Below are 18204 nucleotides of genomic sequence, written 5' to 3' on the forward strand. Positions count from 1 at the left end.
CAGCGAAAACACACTAGAAACTGCTCCATAAATTTTAGTCACATAAAATTCACTCTGTGGTCAACTAATATTACATACTGTGTACCAGTTTTTAGACTCACCTCCTATGGGGGCAGCAAAACAGCAGCCCACCCCCACAGCACAGGCTGCTGCCAGCATCTCAATGTTCCTCGACTCATTCTGAAACACACAAACCCACAGAAATGGTTACATTTCAGTCAGTCTTTAATTTGTTCAGACATTTTAGTATCTTTAGCAAAAATTGTAAGTTTCTGTACCAGCCCCAGAAAAGATACATTTGTTCTATGCTTTAACTTTGGAGGGTGCAGTTACACTAAGTTTAAAGAAAAGACATATAGGTTTGGGAGAATAATACTGAAGCTCTTGACAGATGACTGAACACGCAGTAAAACAGGGGGAATCAATGAATAGACTGGGTTGCATCACTGCATGGCAGAGGAACATAGTGCATCGTGGGAAGTGATGGGTTCCCCCCCCAAAAAAAAAAACTATTGATATGACTTACTCACCTTCATTCCAATCAGATTGGCCTCCTTCAAGCAGCATGGCAATGATAAGAAAGGTAAGAGAGACAGCGTGTCTATGTGTATGCATGTGTTAGCTTATTCTAGACTCAAACTAAAGTGTGAGACTCTGATTACTGTGGGTTTGATTAAAAAAGGGGAAACATTCTTTTAAACGAGAGTAGAAACAGTAGCAGTAGTTAAACATGTTTGCACTGTGAATCAATTTGTCAATTTGACAGGGCTGTAATGGGGACGAAGGGACACGAGCTGTGGCATGCTGAGAATTATTTACCTTAAGGCCTATAAGGCTGGGGTCCTTCAGGTAGCATAGAAGTAAGCAACAGAGTTAAGGTACTATATGTCTACCAGTCAAGACCAACTATAGTTTCATTTACCCTAATACACATTAAAATTTCAGCTCAATCAACTGACAATAATAAATGTGATATGGACATCCTCTCAAATGCATTTGATCCAGAGTCAGTCCTTTTCAAATGAGGGCACGTATGCCTGTATGCAGTACTCATTCCTCTTCACAAAAAAAAATAAAAAAAATACAGCACATTATCTAAAAGCACCCTGAAACAAAAAGCTGGTTTTTACAGCCCATGGGCTACATTAGCATACTGTACTTCAAACTCTGGAGAGGATGAGATACTGCTGCAGAGGGGCACTCTCCATAAGCGCACACATACAAACACACACACACACACACACTCTCTCTCTTACTGCATCATTATGCCATAAAATGCAGCACAACACTCAAGCGGGAGAGAAGAGCAGGTAAGGGTAATACAGGGTTACAGGCAATAAGGGTGATGATTATTACAGAAAACTGGGGAAAAAACATGGTCAGATGGACAAATAAACATTCAGAGAGAGAGTAATGCAGGAGGGACAGACTGTGGGATGGTTGTAAAATAAATACTTCCTCAACATTTAAATTACAGTGTACTAGTATGATGCCATTCATTTTCTTCAAAAAGAAGACAACAGCAAACTCTGCCACCTACAGACAAGTATAAGCAGATTTAATTTTCTCACCTTCCGCTGATGTAGACTTAGATCAGATTCTTACAAACTCTACACACATCTTTGATTTTAAAAAGTTTTTATAAATATATATATTTTCATTGAGGTGTCAATTTCCTTAAATATTATTCAATCAAACAATTAAAAGCTCAATTTGAGGAATTATATTTGGACAGAGACACAATGGATTTGAAATAAAACAATCAAGATGTGCCTAGAGTGTAGACTAAGGTTTTTTTTGCAAAGAAGTAGATGCCAACGTGATGTTTTAAATAGAGCAACATGGCATTTGTTGGGCGAAGGTCAAACATAACATTTCCTTGTTTCTACCAACAGTCGGCATCTGTTAGTTTTAGCCAGCATGCAGAATGTTCGCCTGTTCTGTTCCTCTGTTCACCCTCTCAACGGCGATGGCCAATCCAGTTCATCTTTCAAGTTACATTTGCATCACTTTTCTCAATGCAGTTCACTACACAACAGTTTTTTTCCCCTTATCATAAAGTAATACTGTGGTTGAAGTATAGGGACATACTTTAGAGTCTCCAGCTACCCTTCATCAAGTCTCAGTGCCCACAGTTCACTCTTCAAACCCTCCCATCCTCATTTCAGCTGCCAAGACAAGAGCCTACATTCTCAGAGAAGAGAGAGATGAGTGCCCTTCAGCCCCTGAACTCCTCTCTCAAAGGATGGAGAAGATGATGAAGAAGAAAAAGAGGGAGACAATGAAGAAGAAATTGATTTTGCTCTTCTTCATTGCTCAATTTGCAGCTTTTCCATTCTACCTTCCCTTTTTCAGTTGCTTCACCCTAATGAAATGTGTATGGCTGCATCTCTCTCTGGGCAAAGTTATATTCAAAGATGAAAAATATCTCATTTGTTGACAAATAGCAGAGTCTTCCAACATTTATGAAATTTATTATTACTTCCTGTTGACTTTAAATGTGATGAACAATATTGATTCCTAAGGAAAATTAAATACATTTACATTTCATTTCTGCGTGCACAGCTGTCTCAGCTTTTTTCCTTAGCTAAACATATGATTGACAAATAGAAACTAATTTAAAAAAGCAAAAGCCTTTTGTGAGGTGTTGAATTGCCTGTCTTATGTTCTCAGGAATAAGGTGTACCCAGGTGCACTGTATAAAATGAAATAATAAAAGTCTCAGGCTGCAGCACTCAACTGTCACAAAAAGCATCATGGTTGGACATGGTTTCCTACACTCCTCTGTACCCTCATTTATTCTTTTTGTATTCCGTTCTTACTGGCAATTATTCATTTCCTTCTCTCCTACCTTCACTACTCAAACTCAAGCAATAATGTCAGCTTTTCTACCCATTCTTAATGGCCTTTAAAAACACTTGTCTTAGAATTTAATTTATTTCCTGCTCTCTCCATTCCTTCTAAGAGGACCCTGTCAACATTTTGTGAAGCTTTCAATATTTATTAACTGACACAAAATCACTTAAACTTCTGCGTATGCAAAAGGTTTTTGACACCCAATGAATTGATTTGCATCTTGGGTGATACAAATAGACCAGCATCACCAAAACATACACCCATACCGAGTTACTGCTCGAGGTTATCTGGCCAGGATGAAAAAAAACTCTCTGGCAAATGTCTTGTGATCAAGCAGTAAAGTATATGCATGGGATGTTGCTGTTTGCGCACCTAAACTCCATCCAAAACATCCCTCTTCTACTTAAATCTTAAATGCAGGACTTTATTTTAGAAGAAATATTACTTTCAAAAAAATGTTTTCCCCAATATGTATCTTAAAATGGAGAGGTGCTGTTGAGACCTCCTGTTAAGTCAGATTCACAGAACAGCACTGGCAGCGGTGCAGAGATCTTCGCCTCTTTAAGACTCATCCCTCTAACTAAACAAGCAACTTCAGTGAGTTTTGCTAAGCCATGCAGCATTCTTATTTATTGAAATGTAAACAAAGTATTCAGTGTCTTTTTCAGCCCTAATCAGAGGCTGAAACTGAACATGTCCTTCCCATACCCAGTGGATATTAGGCCATTTTGCAGATGCTATGCTATATTTAAATGTATGCAGCGGTGAGAGAGAAAACTTGAACTGGGGGATTGTAATAATTTCTTGTATAGTGTGTGGTATGGAATTAAATGATTAAATAAAAGCTAATTTTGTTTTGATGTAAAGTTTTGCCAGTAAAACTCAAATCAATTGTGCAGTTGGAAAAACACCTACCTCATAAATTCCCCCAAACAGAGACATGAACTTGCTGAGGAGAGCAGCGCACAAACTGGCAATGTGAACGAATGGACCCTGATGGGTAGAAGAAAACAATAAAAATTTTACCCATAGCTTTCTCTTTGTCGTGTAACATAAAATACAGCATATTGCAGCATATATAAACTCACTGAAAACACAACAACAAGTCCACAGTAAATATTAAAATTCAGAAGACAACATTCAAAGTGAAACTAACAGGATTAAAGTGATGCTGGAGTTAAAGGAAGTGAGCAGCCTGCATTAAATCCAGACTGTAAATGCTGCTGCTGTATAGACAACCATTGGGGCCTGAGGGCTTTGTGTGCGCGCAAGAGGAGAAAATATATTTTCCTGCCAGTTATGTCTTCAGGCTAGGCAGTCTTTTGGGGAATGCCATGCTTACCTGAAGCTGTTTTTGCTAAAACACTGAGAAATCTACACCACTTTATTCACAAGTAGTCCACAACACATAAACAACATCTGCATAGCGCAGTTGTTGGGAGCAAATCCTCCAGAAAAACTTTCCTCTACTTCCCACTGGGTTTTAAAAGGGTCTCGAGTCAACTCTGTGCTTTCCTTGTTTCACATGTTTATGTCTTCTCCAGATATTACACACTCAGCACTCTCGACCTGAATCCTCTGCCATTTATGAGTCATGTGTCGGGATGTTAGAAACTGGAATGTAATTGAGAAGATGCATATATGCAGATGAAACTACAGTTACTGTAAAACCTAAATTTCATTGCACCTTACGTCTTACACGTTGCTGTGCCAGCATTGCTGAACTTCACTTTGAACTACATGGGTTTATGACAGATAATGATTTGAAGTAATACTAAAAACAGCTTGAATTCTTCTGATATCGAAGGTTTATTTTGGATGTTGTGTAAGCTGGCATTCAAACCCGATGGCAGCTCTGTGCCAGTCTGGATTCTGTGTTTCATCACAAACAGACTTATTGCTGTGAATCACTGAAACCATGTAAGCAAACAGCAAAACAGATGAAAAGAGGTCGGCACAGTGGTATGATGTTCCTGGTGTTGTAATACAGTACGTGTATATACACAAACCTAAAAGCATTAATGAGTAGTTGTTAACATGAGCTGTGTGTGTTTCACAATTTGTTCCATTCAGCTGGGCAGTTCCATTCATGCATCTAGAGTACATAGTGTAGGTCATGCTGATTTTTTTTCTCATGTGTGTTACCTCCTTGCCCAGGGGCATGCCACTGCCCAGAGAGCAGGTGAGGCCGATGACTTTGGCCACAAAAGTTTTGAAAGTGAGGTATTCCTTCAGCACCACTCCTCTCAGGATGGTCTTCATCTCCGGGATACCCGAACCTACATGAAAGCACAGTGAGTGTTTACAGCTTGAAAAACAAATTTTTGCTTTTTAAAAGCAAAAGCCTTGCTATATGCCACATATATATGCACACATTAATCTTACCAAAATGTCACGTTTCCAGCGTTCAATCTGTAATAATCTATCAGATAACATGCCTATTAAGATTATTTCTAGCACATCACAGCTTTTTTTTTTAAAGAACATGCTAAAAATGTAACATTGTCCCCCTATACAGTTTACAATAGCGAGGTTGCTAGTGGAAAAGACAGGTGTTTTTGGATGAGAGTAAAAGATACAAACTTTTTACCCTGTTACTGACAGTGACAGTAAAGGGTCTACCTGCTGCAGGTACCTGTGCAGAATGCTGTACTCTGAAAATCCAAACCTGAATTTAGGAATATTCAACAGCTGTGAATTGTGCACAAAACTTAGGATTTGTCTCATTCCTACATCTGACACTGACAGACAGGAGGCCGCCCTGGGCTAAAGAGGCACAGAAGGGATTAGCAGTGTGTCACAGTGGTGTTACATTGTAGAAACCACCATTTACACACAGATGTTTAGTGCGTTTATAGCAGCGCAAGCTGGCACTGACAGAAAGTCTCAGTTTGTAGATTTAGTTTATTTATGAGGAAGAAAAACTCAACTACTACTTTGCCAGCACTGTCAGGGAGGAGGGTGGAAGGCACACACACGAACAGTACAGTAGAAAGTATCTTTGTTGTACGAATTTTAAAGAATGTTTCCAATTTACAGTTAATTATTTGTACATGGTTTGTTAAATAAATAACTTTAACAATTAATTGATAAGTGGTAGTTTTCTGCATATTGTATACTAGGACAATTCACTGTTCAACATTAATGTAATACACAGAACTTAATAATGTATTATATATGTGTGTGTGCATGTCTCTTCTGTACTGTGTGTGTCATACCAACAGCCTGTGGAGCGAGGATCTGGGTAAAGCCAGCGGAGAAGGTGATGAGCACTACAGGGTAGGTGACCCAGGCCAGATACTGCAGGAACACGTTACTTTCCAGACCAGCGTACATCCACTTCTGTGCTGTGGACACAAACACATCCAGGGAAAAAGTGTAAAGCCCAGATACCCACAGAATACACACAGAAAAAGATAAAAATGTGGATGCAAACTGGACACTTCACTGCTTTATACATCTTGCCAGAAAGAATGTACAGCTACCGTACAAACACATATTAGCTACCATACAAAAGACATAAAAATGTGTGTTTGTGTATATTCATGTGCCTCCTCAGGACAGGTGGTTAATCATTTTCTGTATCCAATTGAAAGACCTGTACACCATAACTGAAACTGACAAGACGAGGTTGGCTTTTCCTTAAGAGCACAGCACAGCGCAACACACAAAGCCTGAGAAATCCATTTGAATTAGAGCTGCTCCCGTAAGGTTTCAGATCAGCTCTCACAGCTTCCTCAAGTTGTTTTAAGTCTGCCATCCTCTCCTGGAATATAAAGTTGACTTAAATCCCTCACTCACATCTTCTCCTCCCTTCTTTTCCTGCATCCACCTCACAGAGAGATTGATGCCTCAAGAGGCCTTCCATCCACCCCTGCTGACATACTTTGCTCAACTTGAATTCCTTCTTCTGTGCTTCTGTGTTTCCTGGAATACCTTTCTTTTGTCGCTTGTTTTTTCTAAATTATCTATCTCTTCCCTCTGTCCATCTTTTCTTTTTTTGTCAGGACAGTCAACAAATTCTCATCTTCTTCATTGACTTCCAATGGCTGTGCCGTAGGCTCAATCCTCAGTACACTCTCTGTGTTCCTGCTGGGCCAGATCATTTAAAATTTGACAATTTATCTGCAATGTTATGCAGAAATCATGAACCACTTAACGGTTTTTGTTTTCCTTGCAATTTCAAAGAAAACATTGAATGGCCAACTGACATCTAAATTAAATTAATCTGTCACACATTGAAATCTGGGACTACAGTAGTTCACTTATGTCAAGTGTTTTCCCAGAAACACTGGTGTTAAATTTCAAGCCCTGTTTAAAACCAACAAATTTGTGAAATTCTCCTTCAAAAGTACATATATTATCATCAGAATCTTAGTCATGAACACCTGCTTTCTTTTCCCTCTTTCATTCCTAACATGCCACAGATTCAACATTCAAGGTTTTTTACAAAAACTAAATAAAAAAGAAAAGTAACCTTGTGCTGGAATCTATGTAAACATCCCTCACAGTGTAGTGAATAAAAATATATGTTGGGCCTTCAAAGTCTCACATGTTTTTTCTATTGATTACATCTATCGAATTCCTACTGCTGCTGCTTTACATTAAAAGGCATCTAACTGAGGAAAAACAGGTTCACTTGTAATAGTAGTCTCAGTTTGGTCAGTACTGAAAGCAACTGCAATTCTGCACAGACCAATGGATCATTTCAGACTTTGTGAGGAAGGAAGAACACAAAAGAGGAGCCACAGTGAGCAGTTATACTGAGTGTCAAAAGGTATGAGTCCTAAAACCTAGAAATCAGTTTGCATTTTTGCACTTGGGCATTTGTGCCCTCATCCTGTAGCCTGTGGGTTTTTGGAATGGGTCATTGGTTAAAAGCCTAAAACTAAGTCAATGTTTAACACAAGGTCAAGAGATCTTGGGGTTTTTCTCTACGAAATAAAATGCATCAGTATATATCCCACTCTCAATTTTTTGAAAGAAAGTTTGTTTATAACCTAGTAATAGCTTGTTTTACTTCTGGGGGATTTAATTTAAGCTTCAAAAAAAGAAAATCATAAAAGTGGAATTCACCTATCCAGCCTATTCTGCTGGACAAGCATGACAAACTTCTTTTTGTCAGAGCCTATTTTCCACAAGAATCCAAAAAAAAAATGAAAAAATCCCATCTCTTATCAAGACTAGTGAGATGCTAATTTACAGGTTACTCAAGCTGCACACCTCCAACAGAACCAACTTCCGTTCTGTCGATATAACTCGTGCAAAAACGTCTGATCAGAACTGCAGGTATTGACTGACTTGTTCATTAAAATGACATAGGAGTGTTTGGCTGTACTATAAATAAACACGCTGTATTTCTGACTAATCAGCTTGTTAAAAAAGTGTTTACTGCAGTAGCAAAATACACTGAGTAATAACTGCTGCTGTTTCAGAGATTATTCCCCAGGTCACAAGAATAAAAAATTTGTTGTTTTTCCCATTTTACAAAACTATATGATTTATGTATGATTTATGTCTTGCGTGTTATTTCCTACTCCTATAACATGTATGTTCCCTTCACTTGCCTTGTCCTGTAGGTACAGGCCCAATCCCTCCCTCCCTCACCTTGTAGGCAGATGGCGATGCAAAAGTCCATCACCCAGCTGACCAGGGCCATGAGGAGTCCCAGCAGGATGAGGAAGATCCAGTCCTCCCCGACCCGTGAGATTAGGAACTTCTGACAGCGAACTGTACAGACTATGGGGTTGGCAGGAAGACAACATAACATGTTAAAAACTACAAAGCACATACCGTAACTACATTACCCAGATACTAGGGCATAGAGGTTTAAAAGACATTGCTTGCTAATTCGTAATGGTTTCTTTTTTTTGTTTGTTTGTTAATCATGTGTGATAGAAGAATGAACAAATGACAAAAGCTGGGATGGAAAGCAGTGATGTTGACGTATTATGACATCCAAGAAGACATCCAGTAGCGGTTACATTGTTATTGCAAAAACCGATGCATTATGTCATTACCTTGTGTTAAAATTATTTGAATTACTGTGCAGAGACATAGAGTTAGATCTTGAAGGCAAAAAAAAATGCATTGATCTAACATACTAAATGTATATTAAATGGACAGCACAAAAGGTCACAGCAAATGGCAGCACTGCTAAGCAAATTACATGACTGTACACACAGATCAATGCATAAAGTACAGTCACACCCGCTATACTCACCTGGAAGTAACAGGAAGCTGAGACTCACTTGTATACTGTTTAAGACTTGGTGCGAGACATGCATACAGTACAGTGTTACTAAATTAAGAATAACTGCTAGAACAAAGCATTACTTCAATGATGAGTCATTATATTGTGAACGTGGATGCCATAGTTCATAATGCTACTTGTTTACATCAGATACTTCTTCCCCCCCTTTCCCTCTTCCAGGCCTGTCCTCATTTCCCTTTTGTCCTCTGCAGGGGAAATGGCACTTGGGAGCAGTGGGGTGCTCCTCACATTAATGATCACAAAACACACTGCATTCTTTGTTTCTTGCTTATGCGTGCCCCATTTTTTCTTTAGTCTTCAGCTTGTAGAACTAAAGTTTATGTAACAAACATGTTTTTTACAGTTTTTAGTGTCTTTAGAAATATGTATCCCAGTTAGGCACAGAGCCTGCAATAGGTTTGGACAGTCCTTTTACTGACCTTATCCTCTCCACTATAGTGAATGATACTTCATGAACAAATTTCAAAAATAGTTATTCTTTACCCATTTTAACCATATTTTCATTTACACGAAAAATGCTTTGCAATTTCATTTGGACGTGTCCCACAGTTCATGTGCCAGATATGCACTATTCCTTTAAATAATAAGGACAGCCACCAGCAATCCCTGGCTCAAGTGTTGCCAGCTATTGTATTAATGCTATTATGTGGTACCAAATTCAGGCTATTTTGTGTGATAACCGGCCGCAAGTATTATAAAGGCTTCTGAGTTTTTAAAAAGTGTTAGTAAAGCTTGGGTTCTCCATGCTAAAGGTAAATGGCTAAAATGGAATTAGGAACCTTCACTAAAACATAAAAACAAACTTGTTTTCTAAATTGAGGTAAGACTGATTATCTAACGGACAGACTGAGACAAAAGTGAGAATGAGAGATACACAAATGGAGAAAGAGAGAGATAGAACGATAAAAGGCGAGTGAGAAATGCTGCAGGGATGGGAAAGAAATACAGATATGCACTTACATGCCAACACACATGCACACATTCACCAATCAACAGCTTCAAGAGCTGTCTAATACACACATGCTGGCAAAAGCTGTGACAAACACATTCTTTCTCACACACACACACACACACACACCTTTGCGCTACAGTACTACAGTCAGCTATGTAACAACACTGAGAAACAGGTTTTTTTCATATGTATTATTTATATTTCTACGTTTGAGCCTGTGTGTGTGTGTTAGTGTGTGTGTGTGAGAACTTGTGCGTCATCACACCCACGGGCCGTCTGTGTTCTTGGACCCCTTCTGTCATCTAGACACTAGTCAATGTAAATGAGTGTATGAACGTGAATTTGTGTCTGAGAGGATGGATGTGTGCAGACATGATTTCTAAAACATGAAGAGAAAGCCTGTGTGTGTGTTTGTGTGTTTGTGTGTGTGTGTGTGTGTGTGTGTGTGTGTGTGTGTGTGTGTAATCTTGAATTTCCAGTTGACTTTAGTTATCCCTTTCTACAGTGGTATTCCTAATAGCTTTTTCTGCAGTGCACACACATGTGCACAAACACACACACACACCCGCACACTGCAGACTAGTTGCTGACTTTATTTTTCATGGCATGCAATCAGCGGCATGCTAGTTCTCAGTCACTCTTATAGCCATCTGACTCACCCCCTCTGCACCAGTCTCCTCCTTCATCCCTTGCACTGTTATCCCATCATCCTTTGCTCCCTCTCTCCTCCTCCTGCGTTCTACAAATCACATTCAACCTCTGACTTTACCCATCATCTCCTCCTCTCCATCCTAGGCATTATCTGCTGCCCTCCACTTGTACACACAGTGTTTTCTTTGTGCTCTCACCTCTCTCTATACATGTTACTTTCGTTCTTGCTTACTTGCTTGCTCACTCTCCACAGCCAGAGACGTAATGTCCAAATACCTGCCGAGACTAATTTAGCTTGCCATGGATACACAGTGAACCTAGTCCTTTGGTTTGGCATTAAAAGTGTGTGTGTTTGTGCTAATTTTGGTTTGAGAGACAATTGGATAGTGAATGACAAATAAAAATAATTTTTATACTGCACTGCTATTAAGTGGATGTACCACTTTAAAGGGATGTATAAAAAAAGTTCAAGTCAAATTTTACATTTTCTATACACAGTCTAAAATATGATGAGTCATTTTTTCATTAGGGGAAGTGCCCCTTTTAACTATTCTCAGTGTGTAGTAAAATACAAGACATGGAGTCTTCTTGCAAAACAATTGCTGCCTAGAACCGATTTCTGCTCTCAAGTGGTTTGTATTTCTTGATATTAGTTAATAATTTGTCTGCATATAGAATATGGTAACATAACAAAGCCATTAGCTATACAAGTTGATCTTGAGGATCACAGGGGGATGGATGAGCCAATCACAGCTACTTCTCAGTAAGAGGCAGACAAGCTGCCAGTTGAGCAGAAGGCTCGCACACAGAAATAGACAACCATTCACTCTGACTTTAAGTCATGTCAAAAGTAGCATAAAGTCTTTAACAGGTGTGTTTACTTCTCTGTGCCTTCAAAAACAAATGTAACGCATGTACCTCCTACAGTACCTCATGCACTAACTTTTGCAACGTTCTCTCTTTATTTTGGACAATGTTAGGCTACCTTTAACTTCCGTTTGTTCCTCTCACCTATTACAATCACACTTTAGTCATAGAGCAAAACAAGCGACCCCCCGAAACAGTAAATATTTTCAAACTATGCATTTTTCAAAAGCCACCATGTATGTAATTTAATGATAATACATGTGAGGTACATACGGGGGCTGGTCTACACTGGGGTATACTGTGTATACACACACACCCACAGGAGGAAAATCACTACTGGTGCATCGTCACTGCTACAGCTACCACATAAAACCCAATTACTGAAATCACCCCCTCATTTATTATGCAGGGTGACAGCTATATATGAGTGTAAAGGGTAAAGAGTCTACCATTAATGCCTCAATTTTGCACGTTCGTGCCAATGAGGCCTATCCTTATTTTGTGTGTATGAGCTCCCACATTCATTATGTGGCTTCATGTGCAAGGGAGAGATTCAATTAGTAATGCCTGGCTGTGTTTAAGACTACCAGCTTAATTAGATTAGTATTAATATAGACAGGCAAATTTGACCATTCAGCTCTTCTACTTTTTAAACCACAACTTTTAAAGAGACAGGCAGGGTTGAGTTAATGTCTAATACTACCATATGTGTATAACTACAATTAAATAAGGGAATCAGTGCTGAATTTTTGGATATTAGTGCCAGTATGTAACTTCATCTTTATAGTTGGGACCGAATGATCAATGTGATTGAATGTGAACGGAATGTGATTTTCAAACCGCAAGGTTAGGTACATTTAAAGCTACGGATGATAAATATTCAGTGTTACAAGTGTTACTGCAGGTTTCAAGTAACTGTCTTTTAAGCCATTTCCTCCCCATAGTCCATTCAAGACGAAACAAATCCTGAGGTTACCAGTGTCAAAGTGAAACACTACATCGGCAGTTTCAACTTATTAGACAAGTAGATTCATGGCAGAAACAAGTGTTGCCCTAAACATGCCAGCGGACTGATGAGGCAACACCGCAAATGTCCTTTGAATCCAGGATCACCAGGATATGTGTGATTTAAAAAATGATCTGCAGTATACAGGGGATAGTCACATTTGGATTTATTTAATTAATGAAAAGTGATTTGTTGGACAGTGTCACTATTGACAGGAAAAGAAAAACTAAAAGGAGAAAGGACAGACTATATGTGGCTCTGTGCTAGTGTTAAGTTGGTGAGGGAAAAGGAGAGAAAGCACAGACAAGAATAGGGTTTCATGGAATAGGAAAAAGCCAAAAAACTAACCGGAAAAATTGTTCCCTTAGGCCAGCAAAGAAACATTGCTGAGGTAATAAAACCAACAATGCATTTGTAAATGTTTCTTCTAGTACTTAATAGGACCATCTCCATACACTTGTATGCTCTAAATGAAGGTGCTCCTTTCTCGTTCCCTTCTTCCTCCCTATTCATTAATCTATCCATCCATCTATCACTCCTCCGCTTGTTCTTTTATGTTGATGTGTTCTCTATGTTAATGAGATGTAAAAAGACGTGTTGTTTATGTAAATGTGGTGTACCAGCGTCGGCGTTGGTCCCGGGCGAGCAGGCAAAGCGCTTCGTCTTGCACTCAATCACTCCGTTAGCTTGTGGAGTAACGACGGTTATGACATCCGTCCTATGGCTGCAGTACAATGTCAGCCTAATGAGCTGTAATGGTGTATAGTATATGTATACATACACACATCCATCCACACACAAACAGATCAGCACAATCACTGAAGTTATTATGGAAAAAAACAGCTCTGGCATTCCCCTTTATTCACTTCTGGAAAGTGTGTGGTGTGTATTTAATGTTTCTTAAGGGAGTAACACTACATTTAAAAGCGGAGAAGAGTAATATTAGTAAAAAAAAAAAATGTCATCAAGCGGACTAAATGTTTGGTAAGCATTTCTTAGACGCAAATGAGGGTTCTGTTTTGGGTCAAGTCTTCGTGAGCAGGGACAATCTGCTACACATCTGAAATCTATGAAGTGTAATCTAAAAACTTTGACTTCAATAGATGTTTCTAGTCAGTTTATTTTATTAAATGTTTCTTATTTGGTGACTCACTGCTTGCTGCTGTGACATCTTTTACTTTAAACTGCAAAGAAGCTTGTAATAATGAGGTTTTTTGAAATACTGAAATGTTTGAGATGCTCCACCAAATCTCCAAGTTGCCAATATCATAATGTCATCAGGTGAAGATGATTAGAGTTTTTATGTTTATCAAAGGCAGATACATACAAATGTTTGATAAAGGCTGCTAAGGCTACTTGCCCCTTTTATTTTTAATATGAATTAACGGTAATGTCTTTTCCCCTGTAGCAAATATTTTTAGTTTGGTGTCAATGCAATCATATTTTTTTGATAACAAAGTAGGAGTGTGTGTGTAAAAGCTGCTTTTTTAGGATGAAATTGGCAGTGATATTTTTATCCCCTTTGTTAGCCTTGTTCATATGTAAACTATTTATCTGCAGTAATTAACCACTTAACTTTTGTGTACATTGCTTATAAAACAAGATTTCATTAGACATTCATTATAGTTGGCGTTTAACAAGTCTGGGAATATTACCAAGTTGGAACAGGATCCATACACCACACGTCCACACACAATAAGTTGGCAACTCGATCCCTCTCCTCTCTTATCATCACCATCCAAATTGGTCCATTTCCTATTTAAATGTCATAGTGAAATTTCACTCCAGCAAGAAAACTAGCATCCACATATGCAGCCAATTTAATTGCTATCATGCCGAATGGCGAGCTATGGTTGCTATCTACGGACATGGCTGTCATGAGTGAGGCAGATTGGGAACTTCTACCAGCCACAAAAACCATTCCAGGTGGGAGTCGTTTTCGGTGTGAAAGTCATGATTCAAATTTTTAATTTGGCATGTGTTTTACGTCAGATGCCCTTCCTGACACAACCCTCTGCATTTATCCAGACTCTGGACTGGCACAAGAAGACACTGGCTTGTGTCCCCTTGTGGTTGCATAAAAACCATTCCAGGTGACAGAGTTTAATTTGAGGATGTAATTTAGGACTTGAAAAGGAAAAAAAAAAGTGTTTGTGGGGAGAAGGTTGGGGCAAATGGTTAGCAATAAAACCCAGGACTTTGAGATGTGAGACATCTGTTTGTGTTTCTTAACCCACCACACAACTCTCTCATTTCTGTGCTTAAACACAACCAATAGCATGATATTTTGTGCTAAATCCAAACAACATTGCAGCATATACGTACAATGATGGTAAATGGTCTGCTTTATAGCGCTTTTATCCAAAGAGCTTTACAACATTCTCATTCACCCATAGGCACACAACCTCGCACACTTGACCAAAGACACTTCGACTACTCGCATGTGGAGCAGGTATCTCCTGGCCCATGGTTATGACCCTGGACTGCCACTGAATGGCATGATAACATCCAAAGGGATATACATGCCAATCAGCCAGAACTTCAAAACCACCACTTGGGTTTAATGTTGTGACTGGTTGGTGTATAGCAGTCTTGTTCTGTCTCAGGTTAACTGTCTACTCACTTTTTTTAAATAAACATTGAACTTGACCACACAATTTTTCCTACACATTAAAATTCTTCAATCAATAGTACTTTTCAATTCAAATGAACAAACCCCTTCAAATATCAATACTTTGACCCTAAGACCATCTTTAATGAATGCACCAGGGTTTTAGGTTGACTGCATTTATTTTTCTTTTCTCTCCATTAAGTCATTCCTCCCCTTTGTCTAAAAGCTTTGGACCTAGAAGAGCCAGCAAAATACAGACTAACCTCCAGGTTTCTAAGAGTCTGACACCAAACTTTGCTGCCATGGTAACCTGGTCTCACGAAACCACCGATTTAAAGTGAATCAATGTTGAGACAGGAAGTGAAGGTACAGATCAGTAGTGGAGTCTCCTTTGTGACTGGGGTTTTGATTAATATAAGCTTTTGTGGAGCGATACTGTGGCAATATGTGGAGAGTTGAGGGCTCTGAAACTGGACTGCTTTAATGCCCAATCCACCTCATGCAAGTACAGAGATTCAAAGTTTCACTATATTTACACCCATTGTCAGTGAGAATAAAAAAAACTCCTACTTGATATCTAGATATGGCTCTGACTGTCAATGCTTTTATGACCCTCAGTAAAGTAACAGCCACTACACAACACTAGCAATGATGACAACAATAATGGACAAAATTAGCTATGGATCAACACTGGGGCTAGGTTGATATGCTCGAGAAAGCAACAGAATGATTTCTCCAGTGGCAACATACAATGCAGACACAGACAAATACACAAAGACACAGACAGACACACACGGAAGGCAGATGGTGGCACTGATGATGACAATAAGAGCCCATCAACGTAAGCGTGGGTGAGTAAGTGCATGTGGATTAAGTCTGCTGGGGAAAAACATGTGTCTCTCTTTGTGTGTGTGTGTGTGTCTCTCTTTGTGTGTCTCTTTGTGTGTGTGTGTGTGTGTCTCTTTGTGTGTGTGTGTGTGTGTGTGTGTGTGTGTGTGTGTGTGTGTGTGTGTGTGTGTGTGTGTGTGTGTGTGTGGCTCGATCACACAGGGTAGAGGTAGGTCGATTTATTTCCTGGATGAAAGCTCGGTGAACCAAGAGCCAAGGGACCTGCTGCTCACTCTCTGCTCTGCTTTCCTCTTTTTCTCTCATCTGCTTCTCTCATTCTATCTCTATTTATTTTATCCATCTACTCCCCCTCCATCACACAGTCTTTCATCTCCCTCTTTTTAGTTCTGTCTCTCTCTCTCTCTCTCTCTCTCTCTGCACCCTCCTGTGTTTTCCACCTCTTTCCAAATCAGCCTTCCGTTTCTGCTCTGCATCCATTCATTTCTCTTACACACTCCCTCTCTTTTCTCGATTTTGCACACCCACAACCGCCACTCCACCCCAACCACCCATCTCTGCTGTTGCAGAATCAGCACTTTCATTCTGCAGTCCTCTGCAGACGCAACTGCGCTGATTTACACTTCTATACACCAGTGTAACCAATTTCAGAACATTTACAGCAACACACACATGGCATATGCACACACACACACACACACACACACACACACACACACAGTATAAGGTTACTAATGTTGTGGGCTAATGTGTGTAGCCATTGCAAATTAGTGTGTTCTTAACCAGCTTTTCTGCAGCTTGCACTGCCTACTAAGGACCATTAATCTCCCATCTCTCTCTTTTTCTCTCTCTCTCTCAAACACACACACACACACAGTTCAGAGCTCTTTATTACCTTTCATGAGAGCTAGAGGCTACCTGTATTAAAGCCACGCTGGACAAGTTATTCTGTTTTTGGTACAGCCACACTGCACAAAGCGAATAATAAACTGTACACAGACATTTTTCATGTTGGCTTTTGAAGCCACAAGGTGAGTCTGTGTATGTGAAGGGAGAGTGTGTCTGTGCTAGCACTGCTTTGCAATCTGCATCATCAGAGATCCCACACACACTTTTTTAAAGGACACACTTAATATGTCAGAAAGCAAGGAGTGAAGAGACACTTGAGCATGTGAAAAAGTTGGAGCAACACTGTCTTGCAGCTTTTTAAGGATTAATGATGGAGCAGTAATGCAGTGGTATTTGCTGTAGCAGAGATAAGTCTGAGGGTTTAAGGGGAGTTGGTAGTCGCAGGGGCAGATTGGGAATGATAAAGACATTTTTGTTGCTTGTTTACCAGACATAAAATCCTGGGCTGGGGGTTCCAGAACATACGGGTACCCTGACCCTGGAGGACAAATAGACCACATAACATGGTTAAAAGCAAGCAGCATGCCCCTGTGTGCCGCCCCCCCCCAAAATGTATTCTTCATTCAAAAACTTACATTTCTCTTCAGTGTAAAACAGAAACAAATCCCTCCATTTATCTACATACCATTATTAGTTTGTGATCAATATAAGTGTTTTGCAAACTCAGCAGCACAAAACTGAATGAGCAGTGGAGGAATGAACGAGTGATGGGAGAATGTAAACACAGACAGAGGATAGGTTTTAGAAGAGTGGCGGCAGGATGAAGGGAGGTGAAGATAAGTAGTGAATAAAAAAGTTGGAAGACAGTGGGAGAAAGAAAGGAGAAAATACATTTTTAAAAAGTCAGTTTAATGAAGGATTTACGTAGAGCTTTTGTGGTCGACTTACTGATAACGTCACTCAAAGTGAAATTTACACCAATACTGTAGTAGTGAATGAGAGATGTCTTTACTGTAGGTGTTCAGTGATTGTCCAACTGTAGCTAATAATAAAAATGCAAAACAGCAAGTTTGTCAAGCTCGGCTTTTTGTTTTTTTATTAAACAGATGCTGAAACTGTGAGCATGAAGGTGCAATGAAGGCAATATGTGTCATTGATAATACAAGCTCTAAGCATGGCCTTAAATAAGACTTCTGTTTATAGTGTGACTTGTCCACTTTAATATCACAGTTGCAAAAACAAGATCATGCATATCACAATATGATGCAGTTGCAATGACACAGCACTAGAGT

At 39.4% G+C, this 18204-nt stretch overlaps 1 protein-coding gene across 4 annotated transcripts in view; it reads right to left on the reverse strand.

Moving 5' to 3' along the window:
- clcn2c (chloride channel 2c) overlaps nucleotides 1–18204 on the reverse strand; it is a 133660-nt gene that overhangs the window by 53389 nt on the left and 62067 nt on the right. For 3 of the 4 annotated variants that reach the window (XM_067507108.1, XM_067507107.1, XM_067507110.1), the window contains exons 3-8: nucleotides 17400–17450; nucleotides 8464–8595; nucleotides 6075–6203; nucleotides 5002–5135; nucleotides 3772–3849; nucleotides 102–180 (exon numbers count right to left, since the gene is read on the reverse strand). In XM_067507108.1, coding sequence (XP_067363209.1) covers nucleotides 102–180; nucleotides 3772–3849; nucleotides 5002–5135; nucleotides 6075–6203; nucleotides 8464–8595; nucleotides 17400–17450 — 603 coding nt within the window. The remainder of the gene's footprint in view (nucleotides 1–101; nucleotides 181–3771; nucleotides 3850–5001; nucleotides 5136–6074; nucleotides 6204–8463; nucleotides 8596–17399; nucleotides 17451–18204) is intronic. The other variant, XM_067507109.1, reaches the window with a different exon arrangement.

The sequence above is a fragment of the Channa argus genome, chromosome 6, assembly GCF_033026475.1.
Source record: "Channa argus isolate prfri chromosome 6, Channa argus male v1.0, whole genome shotgun sequence".
Taxonomy (NCBI): Eukaryota; Metazoa; Chordata; class Actinopteri; order Anabantiformes; family Channidae; genus Channa; species Channa argus.